Consider the following 15,437-nt stretch of genomic DNA (forward strand, 5'->3'; position numbering starts at 1 on the left):
GGTCCCAGAACGCCAGGGTGATCCCCAGTAGGATTGTGGATTTGCCAATTGTGGCGTGGCTGGCGCCTCTCCCTTTCCATGCCCCAGATGGGCATGGCTCCTCAGTCCCAACACGCTTTCTTGCTGAGTCTCAGTAGAGCCTCAGAGTCATTCCCAACACAATGTGCATCCGTGATGGGGGCTAGCGGGAGAGAACAAAGCTGTCTGCCATCCTCGGCAGGTGCCTGAGCCAGTGGTGTGGTCCCTGTGCACCGAGGGAGCATGCCTCTGCAGGGGGCTGCCAGGCCATTCTCCTCCATAAATAACAGAGCCTGGCTTTGCCCTAACTGAATAGGCTTGGCTTATTTTTTTAGATGGGAGCCTAGACACTCTTTTCAGGTCCTGCGCAGGAGTTAGTGTCAGAGACGTTAAGTGACGTGCTGGTTGATGTGTGGCCTGGACTGAGCTTACACATGGGTTTTGTTGGCTTTCAGCTGTGTTCATCTGTGTCCAAACAGTAGCTAAGTGACTGGGAGTGACTGATGAGTCGTCACCTAGGGAAAGCAGGGTGGAAGGGGCTGCCCATGGAACACCTTGCCTGCTCCAGTCTCTGAGCTCCCAGCATGGAGAGAGTGACATGCGGCACAATGAGAATGACTTCGGGCATCACAGAGGAGGGCAGGAACTTCAAGTGGTACTCCCTCTGATCTTCCATGGCTCAGGTGAAAATGAAAACCTGAGCAGTCCCTGAGGGGCAGGGGCAAAATAAGGGCTTTCCACCCTTTGCCCAGCAGAGGGCGCATCCAGCACCTTCTTCCCTACCTAGGAGGAATGGGGACCAAAAGTGACAGCAGATGACAGATGCCCAAATTCAATGTGAACTCTCCACAGGACTCACAGGTCCTTTTCTCTGGAAGCATGGAGAGGAGTGAGCCTTTCAATGAGCCATTTGAGAGGAGTGAGCCAACCTTGACGGCCAGTGAGGAGTTGAGTATAAAGCATTCCCCCTCAAAAGCAAGCAAGTAGTTTAGTACCACGTAAACAGAGGCTGTGCATATAGCTGAGACAGAAGCACAGTTGTGAAGGTGCCCCTCTCCCCTGCCCCCCGGGGCGGGCACTGGCTCTAGAAACACACGTGACAGAGTCTTCATCTAAAACTCTAAAGCAGAGTGCCTGGGTGGCTCAGTCGGTTAAGCATCCGCCTTCGGCTCAGGTCATGATCCCGGGGTCCTGGGATCGAGTCCCGCATCGGGCTCCCTGCTCAGTGGGGAGTCTGCTCCTCCCTCTACCCCTCCCCGCACTCATGCTCTCTCAAAAATAAATAAATGAATAAATCTTTAAAAAAATAAATAAAACTCTAAAGCCCCAACGCTCCACTCCGACACACCAACATGGCATCCAGCCCCCAGGAACTTCCCTCATAACAACGGCAGCAAGAGGGGATGTCAGTGTTTGCTTTTTGGTGTCATCCTGAACTTCCAGACAGATGGATTTGCCAAAGGCTTCCCAACCCTCACCTGACGTTAAGTAGATTTGCTTCTGTAGAGTATTTAAACCCAGAGACCAAACAAACACCTACATTAACCAGACCACATGCAGCCCGGCCAAAGCCTACACAAAACTGGTTTACGCGACCAGCAAGCCACAGAGATGTACGTAGACAACGAGGGAAAGCAGCAGACGCAGGCCAAGCCAAGGATTTGCAGTAGCGCCCTCCAAGGTACGCCGTGAGGACGTGCTGCTCTCTGTGATGCCGGGCTCCCCCGCCAGGCCAGAGCCCCGAGGGGGACCGACTCCCTTGACCTTGGCAGCCTTTAGAGCTGTCCTTGGGATGCCCTTACCTGTCAGAACAAACCCATCTGATTAGGGGTTGGGAAAGAGAGCTCCTTACCTTTCCCAAAAGACACCTGGGGTCATTAAACAAGAGCACCTTTCTCCCTTTCGTAACAAAGCCACCAAAGTGAAGCTAAGATGGTCTCGTTTGAAAGACATACCTTTCTGTAACCTCAGGTTGCCGTGGCTGAACGACAACACAGCAGTAGCAACAGTAACAACAAACCTTGAACTTGTGACAGTCCTTGGAACTGCATGTGATTCAAAAGTGTCCCATTCTCGGCCTCACCTTACTTCATGCCCTCAAATAAAAAAATCCCTCTGCGAACTCATGAGCACAAAAGTCCCACTCTGAAAAGAGCCACAGTGCTTTCCCCAGGCCCAGGGAGGCAAGAGTTTCTTTAGTCTTCTAGAATATGCAGCGCATCTTGGTGGTTTCTTAAACGCCTGTAGGGAAGGCTTTACTACCTTTCCAGCACTCCCTTCCCTTGCAACTGTGCATGTGTGTGTGAGTGTGTCTGTGTGTGTATTTGTACATACACCCGTGTGCATGCATGGGCGTGTGTGTGTGTGTGTATTTGTACATACACCCGTGTGCATGCATGGGCGTGTGTGTGTGTGTGTATGCGTGCGTGTGTGCCAGAGTGGGTGGTTCTCAGTCTTCATGGACAACAAATCTTCACCTGGACCACACGTAGACAACCGCTGCACGGGACCAGTAGGCCCAGCACGGCGTGGCTGAGCACGAGGACCCCTACTGCAAAGAGGTACGGGGTTTTGTCACAGTAATCCTGAGGCTGCTGGAAAGGGGGAATAAAATCAGGCAGGTAAACGGAAAAGAGCCAGTGGTTTCCCAGAAGGAAACAGAGGCAGAGGAAGAGGCTGAGGCTTAGGTGTCTATAACACTTGTGCACACTTGGCCTCCAGGGATATTCATCATCGTTGACATTGTCGATCACCATGGCCTGGGACAGAAGCCGCCTCATCCTGGTGGATTCGTACAGCAGGAGAGACCCCTGGGTTGCGGTAGGGAGCGAAGGGGTCAGAGGGCAGAGCAGCAAAGCAGGGGGATGAGAGGGGGGAGAAGGTACAGGAGAAACAGAGAGATTTATTTATTATGAAAAGTGTGCACACTGGAGTTGGAAATGCCGCCAAGGAGTGAAATTTACTTTTGAAGAATGAGAATTGGCAAGAATGAAGGCATCAATCCTGAGTCAGCATCCCTGGTAGCATTTGCCTTTGAGATGTGTGAGCTGCTTTGGACAAGGGATTTGTTGACTGAAATTCATCTCTGCACCCAGAGTTTCGCTGTTGCTCTGGTTTGCTTCATCAGCCTTGAGGTCATCCTTGGCCTTCCTGGCTCCAGTGACCTGCTCCTCCCCCTCCTCCCATGGCCACAAACCTGCCTGGGGTCATCAGCTGAAAATGCCCTCCTCCCCACCTGCTATTTAAGCCACCGGGTCTGTGGCATCTTGTCCCGGCAGCCCGAGCTGAGTAATGCAGATGCTAAGTGCTTTTAGGCATGTTGTCTTATTTAAAACAACCCTATGGAATGCACATTACTCCTTTAGAAACAAAGGAGTTAAAGACCAGGAAGTTTAAGGATCTTGGCCAAGGTCACGTGTATGAAAAGTGGAAGAGCCAGAGTAGATCACCAGCTCTGTCTTCAGCCAAAGCTGGCATCCTTCCCCCAAGCCACTCTGCGTCTCTGACTCTTCCAGTAGCTTCCCTCTTTGGTGACCCTCAAATGTGTCCCAGGCCCTGACCTCACCTGCATATAGGCTGATGGAACCCAAGTCTGCAGCTCCCTTCCAGAACTTTCACCCAGACTTCAGACGCGTGTGAAGCTCCACTGAGTATCCTCAGGCCCTCGGCTCACTATGTTGTTTTTTTTTTAAAGATTTTATTTATTTATTTGACAGAGAGAGAGAGACACAGAGAGAGAAGGAACACAAGCAGGGGGAGCAGGAGAGGGAGAAGCAGGCTTCCCGTGGAGCAGGGAGCCCAATGCGAGGCTCGATTCCAGGACCCCGGGATCATGACCTGAGCCGAAGGCAGACGCCTAACGACTGAGCCACCCAGGCGCCCCTCGGCTCAGTATGTTAACAACAGAATTTGTTACTTGCCGTATTCCCCTCATTTGGTGACATTGCCCAAGCTAGAAACCCAGGATGCTCCCTGCTCCTCACCTGGCCAAGGAAAGCTGCCATGCTGGGGATACTTCCAGTAATTCCTTCTGCACTGGAACGAAGGGCAGGGTCCAGCCGTATTGGTGTACCTTCCCTCTTGCTCACAACTTTCCTCAGTCACAACCCATGGCTCGCGCCTCAGGGCTGCCCTTTGCTCTGCTCTGGGGTCCCACGGTCTTCTCACCCCCAGTTCATTGTGTCTGTCCAGTCACTGTCCTCACCCCCAGTTCATTGTGTCTGTGGACAGACTTTCCCTTCTCCCGTCCTAGTGTTACGGAACCTGGACTGGATCGCCTGACAGAAGAACCACGCGGCACCCGGAGATCTTGGAGGATAGGAGATTTATTTAATGCCGGCGGGCTCAGAGGAGAGCGGTCTCCAAAGGTCTGAGCCCCGAGCACAAAAAAAGGGGGCAATTTATACACTTCTACGTCCGCATACTTGGCACTTTTGGCACGTGTGTGAAGCGGGGCAGGGAGAAGAACCCAGAAGAGCCCCGGGGCAAGGACTGGGACTCTCTCGTTGGCTCGGTCAGCCATCTTAGGACACAGATTTTCCTTATCACTAGCACACTTCCACCACACATGACTTTGTAACATGGATGCCTGGTCCTGATGCTGGACCCTCTGCCCTGTGAGGAACCCCCAGCAGACTTGCCTGCTACCTCCAGGCCACTTGGCAGGCCTGGTCAGTTCCAGATGCCATGGGACCACGCCTCAACCCACGCCTCCATGCATCCAAATCCAAAGGTCAATTTTAGTCCTTATTTTCCTGGAACCCCAGTTCTTCAGCAAGAGGCTCATAAACAGATAATTACTTGTGTTGGATGCTTCCACCACTCACCATCTCCAGGGATCTGTAATTCCAAGCAGGGCCATGGAGCATGAGTGTGTCCCTCCTGTTCTTACGAATCCATCCAGTCAAGAGCACAGACCCTTGTCCTTTGAGCGTTAGCCTTGCTAATTCCTTGTAGAGGGACAAAGACTATCTCGCCCCTAGTGGGTAGTTCCTGGCTCCCCTTTGAAATGCTGCTCGCATTTTATTTCACAAAGGACCACCATCCTACCCAGCTCTGACAGCACTCACATGTTTCGGTTCCAGATGCTTCCTCTAAAGATGCACCCACAGAAGACCACAAGTCATCTTTGCTAAGGAATCCTGGTTCCTTATCTTCCCTGTGTCTAGCAACTTGATCTATGATGTCTTCAGAAGACCTATGCCTCTCGTCCATTCTCTTCCAGAGTCCCAGGCTCCCCACCTCTTCTAAGGCCAACCTCACGGCACCCCTAACCCATGGAGAACTGGGCTTCAGAAAAAATCCTCCAATAACCGACAGTGTGGCAGATTGGTGAGGGGGCAGCACGCAGCCAAGAGATGGAGCAAACAAGGTTCCATGCCAGGGCAGTGGAGTGGGTGATCATCAAGAGAGGCAGAGGACAGAGGAGCCCAAGCTGTGTCTTTAGGTGGATGATGATTTCAGATTTGGACGTGCCACATTTAAAATTCCAGATGCAAATGTAGGTGGTGGGGACCTGCAGGATGGTGGGATCAGAGCCTGGGGGGTGAAGAGTGACAGGTGGGACAGACTTACCTGGGGACTCTGTGTGCAATGGTGACAGTGTCTCTGGCAATGGGCCTTGTACAGAGGGAGGTCCCCATGCTGGAGTGAGTGCCCAATGTGCACCTTCTCGATTAACGCTCCCAGAGACCTGAGGTGAGCTGCATTAAATAAATGGGTACCTGGGGGCACCACGGCTGGAGCCATCGGGCCAGAATATGAGCAGTGATTTTCTCTGGGTGGTGGAATTTACAGGTGATTTTGATTTTCTTCTTTGTGCTTCTCCTATTCTCTTATTTTCTACCATGAAGAGTTATTACTTATGAAAAGACAGCACAGCCTAAGTAAAGTTGATGGTCTGCTGCTTGGCCTGTATGATCTCAGTTAATGCTCACACCAACCGTGGAGCTGCTTATTATCGTCTCTGCTCCATGGATGAGGACACTAAGGAGCAGAGAAGGTAAGTCATTTCTTCCCTTCAAGCCAGGTCCACAGTGGGTAAAAAGGACGAGATGGGTGTCGGTCCAAACTTGTGGCCATTGTCTACACCACATTCCCCAGATGTCTAAATCAGAGAATGTTGAGTTGGAGGGGCTCTTTGCTGGGAAAGTGCTCCCGTTTGGTCCAACCCTGCCCAGGTTTTCTAGAAGTATGACTTAGAGCCTGGTTGGGAGGCAGATTATTTCCATAAGAAAAGGAGAGTGAAGGCTCAGAGAGGTCCAGAGAGCCACCTGCAAAGAGCCGCCTCACCCAAGGAGGTCTTCCTGGAAGAGGGCGTATGCTCTGGACCCCTGTGAGCAGGGAGAGGTGGGAGGGACCTCCTTGGAGCGGAAGTGGTGTGGTGAGGGTGAAGGGTGATGGGTTTGGGGAATAGGAGAGAAACAGTTTGACGGAGAAGGGCCGCTGAGGGGAACTGTGAGTTCGGGCAGGAGTGGATGGCACACCAGCTCTGCCATAAACTCAAGAGAAGCAACCTGTAAGCCTCAGTTTCCTCATCTGTAAGCTGGAGCTGATGGTACAGTTCGGCTTTCAGTTACTCAGCGCCCGTTTTCCTTCCTAGCGGGGCCCGATCCCGTGGGTGTCACCCACCCATCACAGGTATACAGGAGAGAAAATCCCAGCATCTGCCCTCCCTAGAGGCGCCTCCCCCACACTCTCAGCATGCCAGGGGGAGGGAGCAGCAGGATGCCCAAGGTCCACGGATCTGGCTACCCTCCCAGGACTGCTTTGTGGGCAGTCCTTGTTCCTTGTATTCAAAAATCCTTTTTTGTACTTTACAAGTACCTGCCTCAAAGGGGTCTTGTAAGGACTAAGGGTAGAGCCCTTAACACTGCACGTGGTACATGGTAAGCATTCACTGGGTGCTAGAAATTCTTACTCAACAGTGAACTATTGGAAGATGAAGTGGAGGGTTAGGTAGGTAAATGGCCACTAAATCAGTGTTTCTGAACCTTTCTTTTTATCGTGGCCCTCAGTAACAAATACATTTTACATCACAACCTAGTAGTTGGGGGACTGTATGTCCTTTGCTGGCTCAGAGAAGTCGTGGGTTGTGCTGTTTTCCTGCAGGACTGTTATTAGAGCTTGTACTCGCAAAAGCGTCCCAGTTTGGATAATAAACTATGTGTCCGACGTACCCAAACACACATGTGTACGTGTGTGTCACACAGTACTTACTGGGTACTCTCAGAGTTTCTATCCTGTTTTTTTTTTTTAAATGGTCACAACCTACTAAATTCATTTTCTGATCTTTCCAGTGGGTTGTGACTCTCAGTTCTTTTTGGTGACTTTGGGAAAAGTCCACTCGCGGCTGCTCAGCTTTCTCTTCAATAAAATGTAACACTGTGGCGGATCTGATGCATTTCAGAGAGGATGCTGGGCATCGTGATGCAGTGTCCCGAGAGGGTTAAATACAAAGCACTGGACTCCCTCAAACTTCTCTGTCTGGGGATTCTATAAATCTGCCTGCTGTTGCGCTGACCGTTATGGACTCACTGTGTATTACCTCGCCATGATGAGCACAAAAATTTAATTTGGCTTCAAGCAGGTTTAGATTGCCAGGGGGAAAAAAATCAATGCTGTTTATTAGGGCCTTAGTTTGTTCATTAAAATAAATTACCTTTGGGTTCTGGGCTGGATTTCATAAAGGAAAAGTTTGCCGTTGTTAAGAGGAATAGACCCCATGGATGGAAACATCTCCACAGGAAAGTTTCAGTTCACAGCCTGATGATGAGCTAGTCAAGTGAGAGAGGGCTGAGCAGAGGTAATTGCTGAAAACTTTGCCCTTGTTTGGAACATCTCTATGGTGCTCAATCCATCAGAGCTTTCCTCTAACACCACGGGGCCACAGGGGATAGGCGGCCCCACTGAGCAGAGAGCCTCTGGGTTTCCCTGGAGCTAAACAGAGTCCCAAGCAGATCCCGTAGGGATGTTGTTACAGGGTGGGGGGACCACGTGTTACTGCACATTCCAGAACACCACCCCCCAGACTGCTGTCAGGACCTGGGGGCATTTACTAGTGAAGTAACTCAGACACGAAAGGCTCAGAGCACTTGCCCCAAATCAGACATGTTTCCCGTGAATTGAGCCAGTGACTTCTGGCTGCAAATGAGAGCAGCAATCTTGAAGACATTCCTTTGATGTCCTATCAGTACCCTGACCAATGCCACCGGCCAGCATCTCCTGAAGGCGCCAAGCTCCAGAAGGAAGCCAGCAAAGAAATCCGACAGTGGGTCCCAATGAAATTTTATATATGGTACTCTTGATTGTTTTCTCTTGTGCTTCATTTTTTTAAAAGATTTTATTTATTTATTTGAGAAAGAAAGAATGAGACAGAGAGAGAGAGCATGAGAGGGGGGAGGGTCAGAAGGAGAAGCAGACTCCCCGCTGAGCAGGGCGCCTGATACAGGACTCGATCCTGGGACTCCAGGATCATGACCTGAGCTGAAGGCAGACGCTTAACCAACTGAGCCACCCAGGTGCCCCGTCTTGCGCTTCATTTTTATGAAACCATGTTGGAAAAATGGATGCTTGTGTGTTCTAGCTTTGGATACAGGAAGCTCTGGGCAGGGCGTGGACCGTTGGGAAGGGTCGCTGATAAATGGAGGCAGACCTAACATACCTTAGACCTGAGGTGCTTTGGGCAGGTGGGACATTTCTGTGGGCCAGGGGTTTGGAAACTAACTGCAGACTACGCAGGCCCCTCCATATTTTTTCTTCTGTCACTTTTCCTGTGAAAACAGATGTCAATACAACCCATGAGCAAATCAGCTCCCTACACTGACATAAGCTGAGAATCACAGAGAAGCACTCCTACCCCTGAACATGCAAGTTTAATGTTTGATTGATGACTGCAGCTAACGGATTCGGTGCTAATCAACTAAGAACGAGGAGAAAAACAGAAATAAGAGCTGCTCAAATTAAATACATTTGAACTAGCTGCAAACTCCACTGCCCTTCACAGGAAACTTTTTAAAAAGAAGCACAGAGAAAGGCCAAGATTACACTGGCTGGATTCAAAGGTAAAATTAACTGGCAGTCAGTGACTCCTCTTTGTCAACTGCTATCGGACCAAAGCCACAACTCAGCACACTGAACTCAGGGCAGCAGGAGGGAAGCTATTGCTAAGATGCCCAGCTCTGGGTGAACGCTCCTCATCTGGAAAAATCCATGTCTCTGCAAACAGACTCCAGGACCCACCTTGCTCTGTTTCTTCCACAGCCCTGGGCTTCGGGGGCGGGTTGGGGGGGGGGGTGTTCTGGCTCCTCTGTGAGCAGCAAACAATTAAAGGATGCATACCATAGGGCCCGTAAGTTCCATTTCTGCAAGAACTACAAACAACGGATAAATATACTTCACCTTTAAGGCTCCAATGATCCCACGCACTAGCAAACAGAGACGAATGAGGAGCTGCATGGGGCAGTCTCCAAAAACTTCATTCCTACAAAGGGGAGAGAACAAACGAGGATTAAGAGAAATGCATTCAAGAGCACAACGCCAATTGGGAAGATTCAGGAGATTTCTGCAGAAGCCCACATGCTCCTCACATAAACTGTAACCTGATCGATTCCCTGCTTGTGGAGTGCGCCCGGTCTCACTGGCCACCTGATTGTTAGGATGCTCAGGGGACTGAATGGCTGTCCACCAGACATCAGGCAGAGCAAGGATCAGACATCACTTCGTCTGGCTATTAACTGGCTGTACCCTTTCTTAATGGTAATTTTAATCCCACTAGCAATGCTTTCTCTACTTTTCTCAGGCCTCTGTCTTCTAGGCCTATTATTAACTAATGGTGGTACGATATATTATTTAAAATATATGAAAAAAATGCCTATTGCCCTCCATGACCAATCTGGCTCAAATGACCGGGCTTTGGATGGGTTCCAGCACACATCTTGGCTGTGAGGAGACATTGACCACTCCGCGAGCGTCCCTCACATTTCCCAGCCCCCTTGTGGGTAGCCCAGTGCTGTGTGACTACTTCTAACCAATGTCCCGTGGGATACTTTGGAGCCAAAGCCTTTAAAAACTGACATGTGACCCTTGGTTTTCTTCCCCTGCTTTGACCTCCTGGAATCCATGGGTCGAGATGGTCAGTGCTCAAGACTAAAGTAATTTGGAGTGTGAAGTCATCACATTACCCTGGGGAGTCCTCTGGAACCCTGGGGGGTTCCTGACCCACAGTGGAATTTTCATGAGCAAGAAATAAACCTTTATAGCGTTGAGCCACTGAGATTCTGGGGCTAATTTATTACCGCAGCGCGGTCAAGTTACCCTGACCGATACATCTGTCAACAGAGCCCAAGAAAGGGGACGCTCACTGTAAAATCGAAGTGTTCTGTTAAAATGACATTTAAAGTTTTAGCTCTGATTTGATTTTTATTTCCCATGAATGCCTTGGCACTTAGACAAAATAAGCCATTTCCCCACGGCTACACCATATTTCACTGAAATTAATAAAAATTCCTGGGTAGGCAGAGACCCACAAATTAAGGGCCCCAGAGTAAAACCAGATACGTACGTTCCTCCAATCATCAACCTGGGGAGGCTTGCCTTCCTAGATATCTTGATGTTCCGCTGAAGCCATTACTAGATGGAAATACTTCCCAAGTCTCGATGCAACCTTTTCACACAAAGACCTTTAAATGCTGGATGCCAACGTTGTTGGATATGAACTGCCTTTCAATTCAAAACCCAGCTGCGAGATGAACATTGAGTAATGACTTCTATATCTGCTCATTCTTAATGAATAAAAGCAGCTGCTCCTCACAGGAGGGTCAAACAGCACACAGATGGCTTCAGAGGATCCTAATAAATTTAATAAAAGCGTCTTTCCCCTTGTGTTCTTCACGTATTGCTTAGTGCCTACCTTACCTCTAGATTTTCTTTCTATCTGATCGGCAGGATCACAATGACCCTCTTTAGGCTTTTTGGGGGGGCTCATATTATGGGGTTTTTAAAATTATGTTTTTACATGTTTTATTGTGATATAATAAATATAACAATATTTTGCCATTGTAACCATTTTTACATGTATGATCCAGGGGCACTAATTATATTCCCAATCTTGTGCATCCGTCACCACTACCTAGTTCCAAAACTTTTTCAACGCCCCGAACAGAAACTCATAACCACGGAGCAGTGATTCCTCAATACTCTCTTCCTGCAGTGAGTGTAGGGATTTTAGTGTAATATCTATGGGAACGGCCCTTGTAGGTTCTTGCTTCATTTAAGCAGCCTTATTAGTGAATGATCTATTCCAGTTAAAGTCATTTTCCAGATAACTAAACCACAGGCTCCAAAAGCTTCCCCCCGCCCCAGTAAAAATCTATCTTTCACTTGATAGTTTTTGCACAGGACATTTTTTTAAAGGATGCTCCTGACTTCCTAAGCAGGGTCGAGCAGAGCCGTATAATACATGTTTTATTTTTGAACTCCCTATAATAATGACAGCTTCAGGGCCTACTGAAGTGGTTGAATTATCTGCCCTTCCACTAAACGGCCCTAGACTTCTCAGCTACTTTAGTTCGGGGCAAACTTTAGGGTTTTATTTTGTTCTTTTATTTCCCATCAAGCTGTCAGCTTTCGCTTATTACAAATCTAAGAGTACTATTTTGTATTAGTTTTTTGTTTTTTAGTATTTAGCTGCCTTTTTTTTTTTTTACTGAGGGAAATTCACATAAAATAAAGTTAACCATTTTAAAGTGAAGTGTTCAGGAGCACTGAGTGTATTCACAAAGTTGTATAACTGCCCCCTCTACGTAGTTCCAAAATATTTTCATCACCTCAAAGGGAAAACCCAAACCCATTAAGCAATTAGGGTACTGGGGTCTTATTCAACAACTCCCATGCCCTTTGAATTCCTACTCCAGTGGGCTGTGAACTTGGAGACTAGAACACCAGGCTTGCTAGGTCTCTACTGAAATGGGTCTAGCTAAGTTCTGTGTACAGAACCCAGGGGCCCCCATTAGTGACATTCCAGGGCCTGACTTCAATTTCACTGACTGACACATGACAACGATTTTTAGCTACTCCGGGAGCTTCCTACTCCCTCGACACTTCACACTTCCAGATTATTGAGGTTATTTAATTTATGTGACTTATGGAAGTATTTATTCATGCATTCAGCAAAAGAAATTCACAGAGCACCAACACATTACCATAGCACTTCTCACACTGCTCACGACAGGCTTCCACATGGGAACCCAGGAGCTGGGAGGGGGCCTTGGGAAACCTTCAGCCCACTGGCCCCCAACCTGGCCCACATCATCTAGCCACAGATTTTTAAAAGCAGCTATGTGTCCCCACCCTGGACATATCGCATCAATGTCCCAGGGCAGGACCCAGGACTCAGTTGTTTTAAAACGTTCAACCAAGTCATTCTGTTATGATTAATATGCGTTTGGAAATCCTCCTTGGTCCAGCCAGCTCCTCCTAGCACACGTTTTATGCTTCAAGATGCGGCGCCGTGGTCCTGAGGCCGGACGCGGCTGACCCGTGGGGTCCAGCAGCTCAGCAGCCGGCTCACCTGTGAAGGCCACGGAGAGTGGCGGCGCCCGGAGGGCGGAGAGCATGAAAATGAAGCAGGCTGCCAGGAGAAGGAGCAAGCACCGGCTTAGAAACACGCAGACCCTTTCACTTCCTTCGCAGTGCCGACTCCTGATGCCTCCGTGAGGCCCGACCTTCTGGCAAGTCAGCAGATGGCAGGAGGTCCCTGCCCGACTGCACGGGAGGGAGGGCAGGGTGCAAGCCCAGACTTGCCTCTCTGGGAGGGCTGAATGTCGCCGAGGAGCATCGTGCCAGGTCAAAGACCCACATTTCCTGCACCACCTCTCCCAAATCTGACAGCTTCTAGAAAAGGAGTTTATGAACTGCAGCTCTGCCCGCCAGGATGCCGGAAGCCACCAGCATTCGCCCAGCCAGGCATGATCGACCCTGCCCTTCCTGGGAGCCTCTCCCCACTGCAGATGGTTCTTCCCCTCCCCTGCCCAAGATTCACTGACAACTTGATTTATCACTTACGGAATTTGCTTCACGAAGTCTTTTTCCCTTTCTGTTTCTTTGGCTCCATCTCCCACAGAATATGCTCAGAGATGATCTCCTACAATTCTTACTGACACACAGTGGAAGAGAGCTCTTTGCTGCTTGCTTGGGGTTTTTCTTCCTGCTCCTGCCCCCATTTCGCCCCTCTGGCATTGGGAGAGGAGAGTGGCACGGGAGTTGCACAGCCTTGGGCCTGTCACTCATTAGCTGTGTGGCTCTGGGCAAATTAGATGACCTCCTGGGGCGTCACGTTCTTCTTCTGTACAATGCATTAGCAGATGCACACCCCAGCTCAGTGTATGGCACTACTATGATTAGGCAATTATTTCCCCTTGTTGTTTCTTGGTCTCCCCATCTGTTAAATGGTCTGCACATGCAGGTTTTGCTTGGCTAGCATTTTTTTCTTAATTATGAATTTGAATGCCTTTTGGGTAGCTTGCCCCCCCATCCCCAGTTCTCGATGCTAAAGTTTTGATAACATCACACATTTATGTATCCTGCTAGGTTCTGATGCCAGCGCTGAGAACAGAGGCAGGATCTTGGAGTGCATATCATGGTGGCTTCCTCAGCATTCACTCCTTCCTTTCTAGGTAATCAGCCCAATTTTTGCTCTCGTCTCCCCACCTGCCCACCTTCCCAGTCTCCTATGCAGCTAATGTGCTCTGGCACCAGCTGACTCCACCCTGGGCTCTGGAGAAGGGCATGAGGTTTAGCTCTAAATTAATCAGCAGAGTAGTATTCATTGGATATGCTATCATTTGGTGGATAAGCTTATGACTCATCTTGGGCCAAGCATACTCAAGTGGAGAAAAAAGGAAATAAGCTTTCTCACTCTTCGGGTCGAACTTCCAGAAGCAAGGCTTCTCTCCCTCCCTGGCCACTGGTGTGCAAGCACCGTGCTCTAGGGGCTGTTGGCTGCCATCTTGCCACCACGAAGGCGAATCAGCCTGAGAATGACACGTGGAAGGCAAAAAGGAGAGGCAAGAAGAAACTAGGTCCTCAGTGGCATTTGTCACCCACTGAATTACACACCCATGAAGCTAAACTATTTCTGTTGATATGAACCAATAAATCCTCTTTATTAATTAAGCCAGTTTGAGTTGGGTTTTCTATTACTTACACTGAACCCTCTGTAATTAGTTTAATCTACAAGGCCCATTCCAGTTTTGGATCGTCAAAGATCTCAGATTTATTTGTGAATCCCAGTCATCTCTGGAGGAGAAAGGATCTGAGGCTGCGCGTGTCTGCAGCCGAGAGCCTCACATTCACGACACCAAACCACAAGCTCTGCTCCTACTTGTCAGAGCAGGATGGACAGGGCAGTCCCTCCCCTTCAGCAGGCCCCCTGAAGTTGCCCTCCATGCCAATCTTGACCTTCACCTCCAGGAGATGTCGAGGAGGACAGGCACGCAGAGTGATGGGCCTCAGTGTTCACTCCTCCCTTCAAATCACCCTTCTCTGAATTAGCTATAATGCTGATCATCATTCTAGGCATTATTCTAGGACTTTCCTAATAGATCTGTTAAAATGATCGAGTGTCATAACCCATGTAAGGCAAGAAACACAAGGTCTGCTGCATGATAAACGGGGCTAAGCGTTAGCCACTGTCATGATCACCACTATTATTATTCAAGATGTGTGACTTCCCTTGGATTCCAGACCCCACCTAGGGCCCAGTTGCGGAACTGGAAGAACAGCAGTGAGGAAGGCCCTGTGGTTCGCAGGGACTTTGAATGAGTTGAGCAGGGACAGTCCCAAACCCAAAGGGAGGTGACATCAGACTGTGCCTCCAGCTCACGAGAGGCCCCCTCTCTGCAGCACCCCTGTCCGGGCCTAAGGCTCAAACCTGCTCTCTCCACATCATTCTCGGGTTCCCTGGCCATGCTAGCTACAAAATCAGGATCTCTCCAAAACAGGATCTGGGAATCTGTCTGAAAGCCACCGCCTGGGGGATGGTGAAGTAGGCCGTCCGCATACCATCTTTTTCATAAGCAGGGCCGAGGAGGTTTCGGCCAGGCCTTCCTTAGAGCCTGCTTGCTTGGGGCAGCGCGAGGTGCTGCAGCTGCGGGGTTTCACTGGGATGGAAGCCATCAGCGGTTAACAATACTGGGGCTTCTTGACCACTTGGTCCTAATAAGGGCCAGCGCAGCCCCAGTCAGGGATCAGCAAGCCGCACCTCCCCCCTGGTCCCCCTGCCCCCTGGCAGAGCTAGTTCCACACTGATGGGTCACCCGAGCTCTCTGCAACAGAGGCTGAGTTGCCTCAGGACCTTGCTCAGGCCAGGACGGTGCTTTCACAGCAGTGACCACTGCTAATAAACACTGCTATGCTTTTGA

The 15,437-nt window shown here is 49.6% G+C and overlaps 1 protein-coding gene across 1 annotated transcript; it reads right to left on the reverse strand.

Moving 5' to 3' along the window:
- Positions 1-2,474: 2,474 nt before the first annotated feature.
- On the reverse strand, positions 2,475-14,984 carry TMEM272 (transmembrane protein 272). The gene is given in 5 exon segments (XM_032402624.1): positions 2,475-2,828; positions 9,418-9,485; positions 9,488-9,499; positions 12,587-12,937; positions 14,948-14,984. Coding segments are annotated over 5 exon segments (822 nt in total).
- Positions 14,985-15,437: the final 453 nt, after the last annotated feature.

Source organism: Phoca vitulina, unplaced genomic scaffold (assembly GCF_004348235.1).
Source record: "Phoca vitulina isolate PV1807 unplaced genomic scaffold, GSC_HSeal_1.0 scaffold5, whole genome shotgun sequence".
Taxonomy (NCBI): Eukaryota; Metazoa; Chordata; class Mammalia; order Carnivora; family Phocidae; genus Phoca; species Phoca vitulina.